Source organism: Sorex fumeus, unplaced genomic scaffold, assembly GCF_029834395.1.
Source record: "Sorex fumeus unplaced genomic scaffold, SorFum_2.1 ptg000018l, whole genome shotgun sequence".
Classification (NCBI taxonomy): domain Eukaryota; kingdom Metazoa; phylum Chordata; class Mammalia; order Eulipotyphla; family Soricidae; genus Sorex; species Sorex fumeus.
The window spans coordinates 30,153,241-30,169,320 of record NW_026606075.1 but is presented as its reverse complement, the minus strand read 5'-3'; the positions used below and the strand labels follow the sequence as shown (position 1 = coordinate 30,169,320).

Genomic DNA, 16,080 nt, shown 5'->3' with positions numbered 1-16,080 from the left:
GGCACATCACCTGAGACTTCAGCCAGGGTCATGACGTGGGGCGTCAGAGCTGCTGGCAGATGCAGCCTGGCCCTGAGAGCTCCATCCTCCTGAGCGCTCCTGGCCATCTGCAGACCTGGCTTTCTGTTCGCCATCTTGGAAGGACGCTGCAGCCACATGAGCTCCTGATGTACAATGGGGCAGTCCCTTCTGCCACACTCCCAAGGGACCGCTTATAGGGGCCACAGAGAGATTTTTTGGGTTTGTTTTTGGTGGGTATTTTTTTTTGGCTTTTTGGGTTCACACCCAGTGTTCAGGGGTTTCTCCTGGTTCTGCACTCTGGAATTATTCCTGGCATTGCTCTGGGGACCGTATGGAACACCGGGGATCAAACCCAGGTCAGCTGCATGCAAGGCCAATGCCCTACGTGCTATACTATCGGACCCCCATAGAGGGTTTTTGAACAAGATCAAGACTGCACACTCAAAATCATAATTTATGTGTTATTGGTTGGAGAGGGAGTTATTCCCAGAAGTGCTCAGGGGACTGCCTCATACTCTCTGTGCTTAGGGGTCACTCTGGAAAGTTCTCAAGGAACTGTGTGTTACCAGAGATTAAACTTGGCTCCTGGGACCAGAGAGATAGTATAGCAGGACGCTTGCCTTGCACACAACTGACCCAGCACCCCATATGGTCCTCTGAGCCCCTTCAGAAGTGACCCCTGAGCACAGAGCCAGGAGGAAGCCCTAGCACCACTAGGGTGCCTCCCAACCCCACTAAATACCCCAACTCCTGCATACAATGCTGTTGAGCTGTCTCTCCCACCGTTTTATTTCTGTTTAATTTTTTAGGGGACCACAGTGATAGTACAGTGGCAGGGCATTTACCTTGCACGCAGATAACTCAGGTTTGATCCCCAGTATCCCATGTGGTTCCCCAAGAACCTCCAGGGGTAAATTCCTGAGTGTAGAGCCAGGAGCAAGCCCAGAGCATCCCTGGGTGTAGCCCTAAAACATATACAATTTTTATTTATTTATTTTTTCTTTTGTCTGCCAGTGGGGTATTTATCTGGGTAGGGTGGGTCTCCTGTGCGCAATTCGATCCCTGGGTGGTTGATGGAAGCAGACAGGGCAGGGTAGGGTGGGGCTCCTGATTAGAATCCCTTTGTCACCTGTGGTTGGTGGGAGCAAGCAGAGAAGCTCTGTTCCTGGGTCCGCCGAGCCTGGAGTCCAAGGTCTCAGAGAGTTCCGCTTATCTTGTTCTGTGGGTCTTCAGTCGTGTGTGGGTCTCGGCTGGAGCTGCCACGCGGGTCCGGAAAGCGTCCTGGAGTGTGACGATGGCTGGGTAGTGGAAGTAGTGTCCAAAACATATACAATTTTTAATAGTGAGAAACACACACATATACATATATATGTATATATATCACAATCACAATCACAACCATCCTCTTATTCATCGATTGCCTCGAGCAGGCCCCAGTAACGTCTCCTTCACCCTAGCCCTGAGACTTTTAAAAAAAGTGCCATATTCAAGGCTCTTTCAGAATTAGGAGAATGAGACCCTTCATTGTTACTGGTATTTGGCATATTGGGTATGCCACGGGGAGTTTGCCAGACTCTGCCATGTGGGCAGGTTACATTCGGTAGCCTGCCAGTTTGTCTAAAGTAGGAATGAGATGATAAGATGTTGCGCGGCCGCTAATGCGGCCGTGCGCTTCCGGGAGCTGGATTTTTTTGATATATATCAAAGGCCACGCCTTGCAGTGCTAGGGGTCTACAGTACTAGAAATCAAATGGCATGTATATGCTCTCCACTTGAGTTCTTCTCATAAGCCTTTCATGTAAATAATTTTCCAATTTAGGAAGCTAAGTGCATTGGGATTGGTGCTGTGGCTTTTCATAGGTGAGAAAATGCTTTAAAAGATAGAGAGCTGGAGAGATAGTAAAGCAGGAAGGGCGCTGACCTTGCATGTGGCTGACCTGGATTCATTTCATAGTGTCCCCAGAGCACTGCCAGGAATAATTCCTGAGCGCAGAGCCAGAAGTAACCCCACAGTGTACCCCCACCCCACTGCAAGAAAAAAAAAGACAGGTCAGAGTTTACATATCTTAATGCAAACTAGACTAGGAGATTCTTCAAGGACCTGAGTCTGTGCTTTGCTAGCATTAGGTCCAGCACCATGTGGTCAGTCCCCTGAGCATCACTGATGGGAGAGGCTGCTGAGCTACAACAGGTGTGGCTTCAAAATGAAAATGAAATGATAAGAGACCTGTACAAAGAAAACTACAAAACGCTACTTCAGGAAATAAAAGAGGACATGAGGAAATGGAAAGATATCCCCTGCTCATGGGTCGGGAGACTTAACATTGTCAAAATGGCAATACTACCGAAAGCATTGTATAAATTCAATGCAATGCCTATAAGGATACCCATGACATTCTTCAAAGAAATGGAGCAAACACTCCTGAAATTTATATGGAACAATAAGCCCCCACGAATAGCTAAAGCAATTCTTGGGAAAAAGAAAATGGGAGGAATCAACCTCCCGAACTTCAAACTGTACTACAAAGCAGTAATAATTAAAACAGCATGGTACTGGAACAAAGGCAGAACTGCAGACCAATGGAACAGGGTTGAATACACTGACATCTCCCCTCAATCATATGATCATCTAATCTTTGATAAAGGTGCAAGGAATGTGAAGTGGAGTAAGGAAAGCCTCTTTAATAAATTGTGTTGGCATCACTGGACGGCTACATGCAAAAAAATGGGCTCAGAACTCTGCCTAACACCACGTACAAAAGTAAGATCAAAATGGATTAAAGACCTCAACATCAGACCAGAAACCATAAGGTACATTGAAGATAAAGTTGGCAAAACCCTCCATGACATTGAAGCTAATGGTATCTTCAAAGATGCCACGCCACTGGCCGAGCAAGTGAAAACAGAGATAGATAAATGGGACTATCTTAAACTAAGAAGCTTCTGCACCTCCAAAGAAACAGTGACCAAAATACAAAGACAGTCTACAGAATGGAAAAGGATATTCACTGAATACACATCTGACAAGGGGTTGATATCCAGGATATACAAAATACTGGTTAAACTCCACAAGAAGAAAACATCCAACCCCATCCAAAAATGGGGCAATGAAATGAACAGAAACTTTCTCAAAGAAGAAATCCGAATGGCAAAAAAGCACATGAGAAAATGCTCTACATCATTAATCGTCAGGGAGATGCAGATCAAAACCACAATGAGATACCATCTCACACCTCAGAGACTGGCCCACATTCAAAAGAGCAAAAGCAACCAATGCTGGCGTGGATGTGGCTAGAAAGGGACACTCCTTCACTGTTGGTGGGAATGTCGACTGGTTCAGCCCTTCTGGAAAACAGTATGGACGATTCTCAAAAAATTAGAAATTGAGCTCCCATTTGACCCAGCAATACCACTCCTGGGAATATATCCCAGAGAGGCAAAAATGTATAGTCGAAGTGACATCTGCACTTGTTTGTTCATTGCAGCACTCTTTACAATAGCCAGAAACTGGAAGAAACCTGAATGCCCAAGAACAGATGACTGGTTAAAGAAACTTTGGTACATCTACACAATGGAGTACTATGTAGCTCTTAGAAAAGATGAAGTCATGAAATTTGCATACAAGTGGTACAACATGGAAAGTATCATGCTAAGCGAAATGAGTCAGAAAGAGAGGGATAGACATTCACCTGGGGAATATAAAGTAACAAAATATGAGATTAATACCCAAGAATAGCTGAGATCAGCACCAGGAGGATTACTCCATAGCTTAGAGGCCAGCCGGGCATTCTAGGGGAAAGGGCAGTTCAGATAGAGAAGGGAGCACCAAATAAAGGGTGTTTGGAGGATCCTCCCAGGAGGGGAGATGCATGTCGAAAGTAGACTATGGACTGAACATGTTTGCCACTCAATGCCTCTTTTGCAGACCACAACACCCAAAAGGAGAGAGAGAACACAGGGGATTGCCCTGCCACAGAGGCAGGGGGGGATGGGGGCATGGGGGTGGGGGGATATTATCCATGGTGGTGGAAAATGGGCACTGGTGGAGGGATGGGTATCTGATCATTGTATAATCGAAACCCAAGCACAAAAAATTGTAAATCTACAACTGTACCTCATGGTGTTTCACTAATAAAAAAAAAAAGAAAATGAAATGATAAGAATATTTGATGCAATTATAAGCAATTATTTTTTTTTGCTTTTTGGGTCCGCCTGGCAATGCATAGGGGTTCCTCCTGGCTCTGCACTCAGGAGTTACTCCTGGCGGTGCTCAGGGGACCATATGGGATGCTGGGAATCGAACCCGGGTTGGCCGCGTGCAAGGCAAACGCCCTACCCGCTGTGCTATCTCTCCAGCCCCAATTATAAGCAATTTTAGAGTTTTTTTAAATAAGGTTCTTCTCTGGAATGGTTTAGGCTTTATCTCAAGGTATTAGCATAAGACTGGAGAAATAGAACAACAGGTAAAGCACTTGCATTGCACGACGTGACTGGCAAGACTGGATTCCCAGCATCCCATATGATCCCCTGACCCCACCAGGAGTGATCCCTGAGTCAGGGCCAGAAATAAGCCCTTAGTGCAGCCGTGTGTGGGCCCCAAACAAGAAATAAGTAGACAAATAAAACTTTAGAATAAGCTTGGAGGAATAGTGCAGGGGCTTCTTATAGTGCCCACCTTGCAAATGTATGGTCAGGAGCTTCAATCCCTGGTGTTGCCACAAGTGCTGAGTAGAATCCAGGATGCTCTGCTGTTTGCCATCCCCAGTGCTACAGGCAATTTGTTGTGGCTCCCCAGCCAGGTACGTGTGAGCACCACAAGGGGTATGACCCTGGGGTTACACCTGAGCCAAGTGAGGGTGGCACACAACCAAAGGAACAAGCCCTTTGGGGAGCACCACAGCTGATGTGTCACCCCCATCAGTAGCACAGCTGAAAACTTCCAAATCCCACCACCAGCCGTGTGCTCCACTCATAGTAGGAGCCATGACAACCACAATGGAGGGAAAGGAGAGAGCAGAGGGACTTACACACACACACACACACACACACACAAAGGACACATACTGTTAAATAACTTTGTTAATCACAGTTCTCTAATAAAAAGGAAAAAGTTAATATAAAACAAAATCCATAAAGGTACTTGTTGTTGTTGTTTGTTTTGTTTTTCGGCCCACACCCAGTGAGATTACTTCAGGAATTACTTCTGACTCTGCACACAGGAATTATTCCATAAAGGTACTTTCAATTGGTGTTTGAGAACCTAAGCAATGGGGCCTCCCAGGGGACACCAAGCCAAGGAGTAAACACCACAGCCAATACTGTGAGACCCCCAGCCATCGCAACAAGAGAAGCAAAGTTCAAAGGGAACAAAAGAGGGAAGAAGTATTTGAACAACCAAAATCAGCCATTCCCTATCACTGAAGCAGCATAATTCAAATGTCTTGTGTGATTCATACATCTGGACGTCCATGAGTGCTCAACCCCATGGATTGTGTCCAGCCATCCGGGGCAAAGGAGAGATCGTTCCATTCTTTAGAGTTGTCTCTTAGTTTTACAAGTGGGAACATTTAGCTTGATGAGATCATTTGTTCTACTACTTTGTGAACTGGCATTACCCCCAACAATTACAGCGAGGGACTGAAGCATATTTTGTTTTTCTAAGTACTAGTCTTACCTAACTCAGGTTCTATGATTGAAATCCATAGAAAGGAGAGTCAATTTTACCACGGGAAAACTTTCAGTGATTCAGTGTTTTCTCTCCACACATGCTTGCTTGACTTTGTGGGAAACGTTTTGTTTCCTGGTTTCCCAAATAAAAAAAAAATCTTTCTGGGCCTGGAGAGATAGTTTTTACAGGGATCAAGGTGCTGGCTGAGGGAGCTGGAGGGATAGCACAGTGGGTAGGGCGTTTGCCTTGCACGTGTCGGACCCGGGTTCGATTCCCAGTATCCCATATACTCCTCTGAGCACCGCCAGGAGTAACCTCTGAGAGCAGAGCCAGGAGTAACCCCTGTGCATTGCCGGGTATGACCCAAAAAGAAAAAAAACGTGCTCACTATGGCTTAGCACTTAACACTTCCACCCACCGAAAAACGTCCCACCTTCCTAAATTAATGGAGAATAAAGAGAAGCAGTAAACTTGGGATTTGGGATTGTAGCTTTTCATTTATGGGAATATATTCCATCTGGGAGTAGGATAGCGAGTTAGAGCAGAAGGAAAAGAAAAGGAGTACAGGTTTGTGGAGGGAAGGGAGGAAGCAGAAAAGGAAAGGGTCCTCTGAGACCTGCAGAAGTACAGAGGAGAGGACAAGAGCTGACCCTAAGCAAGACGTAGCAACTCAGATTTCCCCTTCTCTCCCTTGCAGGTTTCCCCTCCTCTCCCTTTCTTTTGTTTTTGTCCTTATTTTGTTTTTGGGCCACACCCAGCAGTGCTCAGGGCTTACTCCTGGCTCTGTGCTCAGAAATCACTCCTGGCAAGCCCGTGGGACTGTATGTCACATATATAAAGAGAATCTTCCCTTGTGTATCTCTATCACTTCATCTTTTCGAGGTATTGGGCTTTTCTAGGTATCGTTGGGCTCCTGCTTCTAACTCTTGACAGTTGTAAGTAATGCTGCAAAAAACAAAACAAAACAAAAAAACCCAACAAGGTGGTGCTTAGATCTCTTTGAATTAGTGTTTTTTTATATTTGGGGGGTAAATCCAGAAGCAGGAAAACTGGATTTTATGGAATTTGTATTCTTAATTTTGGAGAATCCCCCAGATTATGTTCTCCATAATCGCTGCACCAATTTACATTCCCATCAACAACATACAAGTGACCCCTTCTCTTCACATGTTCCTTTTTTTTTTTGAAACGTGTGTGTGCATGTGTGACACTGCACGGTGCTCAGGGGCTTCTCTCCTAACTATGTTTGGCGGGGAGATGGAGTTTCACTCCTGGCAGTTCTCAGGGTGCAATGGGTTACTGGGGATTTAGCTTCCCTTATGCAAAATGCATGTGCTCAGAGCCATTTTCTAGACTTATGCTATTTTATTTCATTTCATTTATTTATTTATTTATTTTGCTTTTCAGGTCACACCTGGCTTTGCACAGGGGTAACTCCTGGCTCATGCACTCTGGAATTATCCTGGCGGTGCTCGGGGAACTATATGGGATGCTGGGAATCAAACCCGGGTCCATCGCGTTCAAGGCAAACGCCCTACCCGCTGTGCTATCGTTTCAGCCCCAACCTATGCTATTTTAAACTCCAACTTGTTTTCTTCTTCCATGCTCTTTCGCTCTGGTGTTATCTTCACTGGGCAGCAAGAAAACTCCAGGAGAGCAAGGATTGCTATCAGGTTTTTATGGCTAGTGCCTCGAAGGGCATACAAGCCCAATGAAGACTTACAATAAAATTTTTTGTACGCACGGAGAGCAGGAGCATCAGAGGAGCCCGGTAACACCGCTGCATCCCTATCTTTCTGGCTTAGTAGCCCCTGGAGCAGTAGTCAAAAGTCCTTCACACCTATCTTTGGAAAGTTAAGGGGGGAAAAATTCTAGTTCACAGTTAACCCTGATTACATGTATAATTTTAATGATCTACTCCTGGGGTAGGTCATTTGAAATTCTCAAATTCCTTTATAGTATGCTAGTAAGATATTTTAAAATGTATTTCTTTAAAATAAATTTGGATTGAACTTGGTAAAACACCCTTTAGTCTTTTCTTTCTTTTTTCTTTTTGGATCACACCTGGCAATGCACAGGGGTTACTCCTGGCTCTGCACTCAGGAGTAACTCCTGGCGGTGCTCAGGGGACCATATGGGATGCTGGGGATCAAACCCGGGTCGGCCGCGTGCAAGGCAAATGCCCTACCCACTGTGCTATCGCTCCAGCCCCTATACCCTTTAGTCTTAAATGTACTAACAGTTTATTATTAATAATTCATATCTGGTGTGATTAGGAAGTGACAGTAAGAGGGGATAACAAATGATACTTAAAAAAACAAAAACAGATAACATGATGCTCGCTATAGCCATGCTACCAGACCCAGGGCCAGGATGTTTCACTCTGGGCGCCCCAGAGGGGGGGCGGGTGAGAACCCCTCCCTGACCTAAGGGATCCAGTCCCAGCAACTAAAAACCTGCACAACCTAGCCGCCACCATACTCAAGGCTGCTCCCCACATGCTTGGGCCAAGCCTTGAGCACCAGTGAACTTATTCCTGGACCCTAGGGCTACATTCTTGTCCATGTGACACATCATAAAACACACCCTACCCAGACTCCAAGAGTACCACACCACATTTCATGGGGTTCAAATAGTAGGCAACCAATAATAGAGGAAAAAATATATATATATACAGTTGTACATTTACAGATATATATATATATATACTAAATTTCACAAGGCTCAACCTTTATCAACGTGTTAGTGATATCTTATAGAAGGCCTTATGGCCCCTGCAAAAATAGAACAATCTTCATACTCTTTCCTCTATGGATACTTTTTTGTAGCATTTTCAGCCTTTTTTTTTTTCCCTTCGGTTCTGCTTTGGGATAGGAATTGGGGTTGTGATGGAAACATCCCAAATCTGGTGGGGGGAAGGTGTAATGGTGGTGGGATGGGTGTTTGACTATTAAATGTAATCAAATATTGTGAACTACCTTATAAAATTTAAAAATAAAAAAAATCTAGTTCTTTTAAGTCTGGATAGAAAGTTATGGATTCTCCCACTCGGCAAGTATGCCCCTTTTCCAGCTGTTGGTGAAGGAACCGCTGGAAGTGGGGCGATTCCGCCAGCCACAGGATGCTGCGTGTAGCCCCTGCGTGTTGCTGCCGCGGGATGCTGCTACGGGATGCTGGGATGCTGCTACGGGATGCTGGGATGCTGCCGGGGATGCTGCTACGGGATGCTGCCGGGGATGCTGCCGGGGATGCTGCTACGGGATGCTGCCGGGGATGCTGCTACGGGATGCTGCCGGGGATGCTGCTACGGGATGCTGCCGGGGATGCTGCTGCTGTCCCCCAGCGCCCGGCAGCCGGAACGTTGGTGCGCGGCCGCGGCGCCCGGCGGAAGCGCTGGCGTGCGACGCGCGGGCGGGGCCTGGTTGCGCGGCGGCGTGGGGCGAGCCGGTGAGTGTTGCGGGCCCGCACCTGGCTGCGGGGAGGCCGGCGGCCAGGGTTGGAGACCCGGCGGCAGTGAAGGAGGGGCCGGGGCTGCTTCTGCAGGCGGGCAAGGGCGATTTGCGTCCGCGCGCTGCAGCTGCACATGAGATCGGGGGTCACTCGCTGCCCAGAAGGCCCTGGGGTGGGGGGTGGGGGTGGGCGCATGTTCCGGGATAGGCTCGGTACCTTGCCTCCTGCTTTCGTGTGGGCCTCGAGGGGTTGCATCCCACCCTGGAGCCTCGATTTCTACTCCAGCTGCAGTGTGGGGAGAGATGGGGGTGGGGGGTAGGGGGAACCGTCCTCCTGGCTCCGAGCTTGGCGCAGCGAAAAGCTGCTTTTGGCGGCTGTTGGTTGGCAGCTAACAGGACCTGTGTGATGGGGGTCGCATCAGCTGCTGGGGGAAAGGGACTTTTTTTTTTTTCCTGGGCTTGGAGTTCCAGGAAGCCGATCAACAGTGTTTGTAACCAAGGGGGTTACTGGGATTCACGGGCCTCGGGTACCCTGATCTCCAGGGCTGCTTTCTGACCTTAGCCTTCTGCACTGTAATCGTCATTTGGGAATATAAAAACGTCCCCTGTAGCATCTGCAGTTGGATGGGCTGAGTACCTCAGCACCGGCCTCGTTTTTGCACTTTGGAGAAGTTTCTGGTGGAGAAGTCTTTGGAAGTATGTAGTGAGCCCCAGGCCTTCAGGCTTGCATGTTCTGTTTCCGTTTGTTTCTTCACTTCCAGACAATATCAATAAGCTAAAAATAAAATGTGGCTTAGGGACCGCAGTGATAGTACAGTGTTGGTCATACATGGGGATAGATCCCCGCACAGCTTCTGGTCTTCAGAGCACCCACACCCCAGCTCCACTATGTATAGTTTATTTTTTTTGTGGGGTCTACACCCAGCTGTGTTAAGGGCTTACTCCTGGCTCTGCTCAGGGATCACTCCTGGCAGGCTCCTTGGCCTAGATGGGATGTTGGAGATTGAACCCTCCAGGGGACATAGCATATTAAAATAGCGCAGCTGTTAAGAACTAAATCACTTCTTACTTCAGAATACTAGAGTGGATCAAACAAATTTGATCAAACAAATCTCTTCCAAATGTTAGGGGTGCTTTGCTCATTCAGCAAGAGGAAGACAGAATTTTAGTAAATAATAACTAATTATAGCAGGTGCCATAGAAAGAGAAGTGGATTTGAGTTCCAGAAGTGCATTTGTAGATCAGTTCTTTAGATTTTATTATACAAAAATAATGCAAATACTGGTTGTCGTCTCTCTCTCTCTCTCTCTCATTTTCGGGACACATTTGGTGGTGCTCAGCGCTTATTCCTTGCTCTGTGCTAAGGGGTCACTCTTGGTGTATCTCAGGGACCATGCGGGGTGCCAGGGATCAAACGGGTTAGCCGTGTGCAAGGCCAATCTCTGTTCTGTTTCTCCGGCCCTCGTTATGGTCTCAGTCACCATGACCAATGATTTGAATATTGTGCTTATGCCAGTGATGTGTTTGTCCTTTGTGCCTTGGCAGTCAGGTTTCCTTTGGTGCAAGGAAGAAGATCCCTTATGGAAACTAAGAGTGAGAATATAGGTAGTAGGTGGGACACATGAGGATGTTAATGATCTTGGATTATAGTTAATAGGTTTCCATCATTATCACCGATTATTAGGGACAGAAGTTAAGTTCTTAATGAAAAAATAATAGAAACAAAGAAACCAAACACCATAATCCTCTTATCCTGGAAATCACTTATCCTTTTTATTACAGACTCCTGCCTGACAGAAAGGGTTATGGTGAAGAAATAGTACAGGGTTAAAGTGCTTGAATCAGGTAACTCCAGTTAAGACACTGTCAGGAATGCCCTGTGAGCACAATCAGGGGGGCCCTAAAACAAGTAGAAATTTTTATTTGTTAAAGGGCTAAATACTACCTTCATGTATTTTTTTTCTTTGTGTTTTGGGCACACCCAGTAATGCAGGTGGGGAGGTGCTGCACCTAGCTCAGTCTCAGAGGTCATTCCTGCCTATGCATGGGACCACGCAGTGCTGGGATTGATCCTGCAACTCCAGTTTGCAAATCATGTAATCATGTCCTCTCACCCATTGGGCTCTTTTTTGGGCCTGTCTTTATGCTGCTGCTTCTCTCTCTCTCTCTCTCTTTCTCTCTCTCTCCTCTCTCCTCTCTCTCTCCCTCTCTCCTTTTCTCCCTCTCTCCCTCCCTCCCCCCACACCGTATGCTCGAGGACCATGTGACCCTGAGTATTAACGCAGAGCTCCCACGTGCAAAGCATATACTAGCCATTTCAGTCGTCTCCCCAGTCCTGTTTTCCTTTTGTAAAACTTTTGGGCCACATTTGGCTTGGTGCTTGGGGGCTACTACCAGATTGGTGCTCAGGGGTCAGGCAGTGACAGGGATTGAACCCCAAGCATCGTGCCCCATCCCTTTTTTGCGGGGGAGGGGGGTCACACCCGGCGATGCACAGGAGTTACTCCTGGTTCATGCACTCAGGAATTACTCCTGGCGTTGCTCGGGGGACCATATGGGATGCTGGGAATCGAACCTAGGTCGGCTGCGTGCAAGGCAAACGCCCTCCCCGCTGTGCTATGGCTCCAGCCCCCCTCCCCCTTTTAAAAAAATTTTTATTAGTGAAACACCATGAGGTACAGTTGTAGACTTACAAATTTTTGTGCTTGGGTTTCAGTTATACAATGATCGAGTACCCATCCCTCCACCAGTGCCCATTCTCCACCACCACTGATCCCAGTATCCCTCCCACCCCCCATCCCCCCGTCCCACCCTGCCTCTGTGGCAGGGCATTCCCTTTTGTTCTCTCTCTCCTTTGGGGTGCTGTGGTTTGCAAAAGAGGCATGGAGTGGCAGTCATGTTTGGTTTATAGTCTAGTTTCAGCATGCTTCTCCCATCCCGGGAGGATCCTCCCAACACCCTTTATTTGGTGCTCCCTTCTCTATCTGAGCTGCCTTTTCCCCTAGCATGTGAGGCTGGCCTCTAGGCCATGGAGTAATCCTCCTGGTGTTGATCTCAGCTATTCTTGGGTATTAATCTCCTATTTTGTTACTTTATATCCCCCAGATGAATGCGATCTTTCTATGTCTATCCCTCTCTTTCTGACTCATTTCGCTTAGCATGATACTTTCCATGTTGTACCACTTGTATGTAAAATTCATGACTTCATCTTTTCTAATAGCTGCATAGTACTCCATTGTGTAGATGTACCAAAGTTTCTTTAACCAGTCATCTGTTCTTGGGCACTCAGGTTTCTTCCAGTTTCTGGCTACTGTAAAGAGTGCTGCAATGAACAAACAAGTGCAGATGTCACTTTAACTATGCTTTTTTGCCTCTCTGGGATATATTCCCAGGAGTGGTATTGCTGCCCCAGCCCTTTGAGTTTGCTCTCCCTCCGTCCCTCTATGTTTTACTTTTAATAATTGAGATTATAGTGTAGGTTTAATATTGTCTCCTTTCATTTTTGAATTCTGAGCTGTAAGCTTTAGCCATTTATGAATAAATTTCTTTAAAAATCCTTAATAAAATAATAGATATGCAGAGGTAGAGAGCGTGCACACTAGTCCCCTATTATCCTCAAGGGTACAACCCGTGACTTTCATTAGACACCTGAAACTACAGATTCTCCCAACCTTTGTCCACACAGTGTTCTTTCCTACACACATGCACTGTTGGGCACAGTTGGAGACTGACCACAGCACTCAGACAACAGAACAGTGAGAACAGTGACCAGGGTAATGTGCCAGAGAACAAGGTTTGGACTGTGCCAAAGGCTGAGCTATCAGTGGTCTACCCCATCTAGAGCTGAGTGAGTGCCCTGTGACCTCACCGTGATGGCACCAACCCAGATGCAGTCTCAGAATGTGGCTCCCTTGTTAAGCCATATGTGACTATGAAAGTTACAGAGATGATGGGCTCTCTCTCTCTCTCTCTCTCTCTCTCTTTCTCTCTCTTTCTCTCCCCCCTCCCTCCCTCTCCCTCTCTCTCCCTCTCTCTCCCTCTTCTCTCCCCCCCACCCCATTTTTTTTGGATTGTTTTGGGACCTCACCCAGAGCTGTTAAGGACTTATCCTGGTTCTGCTTTTAGGGATCACACCTGGTGGGACTTGGGGGACTGTGTGGGTTGCCAGGGACCAAACCCGGGTCAGCTGCATGCAAGCAAGTGCCTTACGCATTGCTCTGGTCTGGCTTGTTTTGTTTTTTGGGTCACCTGGCATTACCCAGCTTGCTCCTGACGCTGCTCAGAAATCACCACTGGTGCTGCTTGAGATTGAACCAGGGTCAGCAGTGTACAAAGCAAGTGCCTTAACTCCTGGTCTCTCTCTCTAGCCCCTCAAAATCGTCTATTTGTAATATTTTAGAGCCACAGTAGGAGACTAGAACCCTGGAAAGCAAAACTGGATAAAGGGGGCCTCGTGTCTAATGAATTGCCATGTAGCCGTAAATCAGCTCTAATAATCTTTAGCTGTGGCTAACCTCGTTCCACTCACACCCATACCCACTTCCCGTGAGGAACCTGTTCAAGGACCTCTGCAGTGCATTCTTTGTGTGTTTTTAAAAAGTAAAAAAAAGTAAAATAAAATATGTAAAAAGATGCTTAAATCTCTTATTGAAAATTGGTGCATAAGTATTCATATTTTTCCATGGGATGAGAAAAATGAGCTCCATGAGGATTTTGTAAAGTATTTTCACCTAATCACACTGCTCAGTAAACTGTAAAGAGTACGATGAATTTGCATTCTGAATTTTTTTCACTTTGTTTTACTTCTCTGTTTTTCAGTTGATTCCATGCATTTGGTAACATCTTAGGAAAACTCACAATTTAATGATTTTTAAAGTCTATTGAAGAATATACAATTAGGAAAAAATGGATGAAGAACCTGAAAGAACGAAGAGATGGGAAGGAGGCTATGAAAGAACATGGTAAGTAGACAAGTGTTCCCACTCCTTTTGGAAGTGTCTCTTTCTTAGCAAACAATATTTTGCTTAATCAGTTTATTTTTAGATCATGCCCAGGTTGTGCTCTGGGCTGACTCCTGGCTCTGAATCATTCCTGATGGGCTCTGGGGACCATACAGGGTACTAGGATCAAACTCAAGTTGGTTGCAAGCAAGAAAAGCACCTTACACATGATAATATGTTTCTGGTTCCTTTTATTTTTTTTTAATTTTTTAAATTTTTTTTATAATTTATTTATTTATTGAATCACTGTGGGAAAAGTTACAGAGCTTTCGGGTTTAGGTCTCAGTCATGTAGATACCGAACACATTTCCCTTTACCAATACTCATTTTTAACCCCGAGCCCCAATAGACCCCCACCTCCCACCCCTCCCAATTCTTGTGAGGCAGATGAGTTCTAGTTAATACTCTATCTACTTTGACTAGATAGATTATTTCGATAGAAGATGCACAATTATTGTTTAGAGTTTACGACCCACCCCCCCCCAATCAGACATGCTGAAACAGCGTTGTGAAATGATTTGCTTTCTACAACTTGGTTTAAGCGGCCGCGCGGTTTTGAATTTCTGCTATTTTACTTATTGACCCTGGAAGAATTTCTATTAAAAGTTAGCTAGTTAAGAGATTGGTTTCTGTGCCCTGGAGTCGTGGTCGTGCCGGAGAGCCGCTCGTGGGGGGCAGCTGGCGACCTCGGTGGGGCGTGGGGGACGGCCCACAAAGCCCCCCTTCCCATGAGGTCCCCGCCGCTCCCCCGAGCCCGGCTCAAACCTGCTTTCCACAAGGCTCCCGTGCGGCCGCCATCTTTCTTTCCAGAGAGGAGCGGGCGGGCCCAGTTCCTTTTATTTTTAAATTAAAAAAAAAATTTGACCACACTTGGCAGTGCTCAGGGCTTACTTCTGGCTCTGTGCTCAGGAGTCTCTTGATGGGCTCCGGGAAACATATGGGGTGCTGGAGATTGAATCTGGTCGGCTGTATGCAAATCAAGTGCCTTACCTGCTGTACTGTCTCTCTGGCACTTGAACTCTTTTTCATAACTGGTAAAATTCAACTGTTTCCTTCTAGTGTATAATTCAGTGAGTTTTAGAAAAATTGCTGAGTTATGGAGTTGTCATTGGAAATCACACCCAACCATGCTCAGGCATATTCCTATATTCCTGGTTCTGCACTCAGGGATCACTTCTTTTTTTTGTGTGTGTGTGTGTGTTTTGGCTTTTTGAGTCACACTGGCAATGCTCAGGGATTGCTCCTGGCTCTGCACTCAGGAATTACTCCTGTCGGTGCTCAGGGGATCGATCATATAGGATACCAAGGGTCAAACCTGGGTTGGCCATCTACAAGGCAAACACCCTACCTGCTGTACAGTTGCTCCAGCCCTACTCAGGGATCACTTCCGGTGGGCTCCAGAGACCATATTGGGTGCTGGGGATCAAACCCAGGCTGCCCATGTGCACGACAAAGTCCCTACCTACTATACTGTCACTCTAACCCTCACATACTATTTTATGTTGTTTTTTGGGGAAGGCCAAACCCAGCGATGTTCAGGGGTTACTCCTGGCTTTGCAATCTTAATTACTCCTGGCAGTGCTTGGAGGACCATTTGGGATTGAACTAGAATTGGCCATGTGTAAGGCGTATGGCCACTGTATACCTCTCCAGCCCCTCACATGCTATTTTTAAGCAGCATACATTCTGTAACTTGTAAATTTAACTTGTAACTTGTAAATAATTCCCTTTTTGTTATGATTATTATACGATTATGTTATGGTATATTTTATCAATTCACCAGCTGGTGAATATTTATATTGTTTATAATTATTAGGTTTTGTTTTGTTTTTGGACCATACCCTTCAGTGCTCAGAGCTTACTCTTGCCTCTGTGCTCAAGGATCACCCCTGATGGGACACGGGAACCATGTAAAGTGTCTGAGATTAAACCTGGTTGGCAA

General features: G+C 46.2%; 1 protein-coding gene across 1 annotated transcript in view; it reads left to right on the top strand.

Moving 5' to 3' along the window:
- The first annotated feature begins 9,101 nt into the window (after positions 1-9,101).
- GTF2H2 (general transcription factor IIH subunit 2) overlaps positions 9,102-16,080 on the top strand; it is a 28,910-nt gene continuing 21,931 nt past the window's right edge. Inside the window, exons 1-2 of the mRNA XM_056112608.1 lie at positions 9,102-9,136; positions 13,957-14,099. Coding sequence (XP_055968583.1) covers positions 14,044-14,099 — 56 coding nt within the window. The 5' untranslated portion in view covers positions 9,102-9,136; positions 13,957-14,043. The remainder of the gene's footprint in view (positions 9,137-13,956; positions 14,100-16,080) is intronic.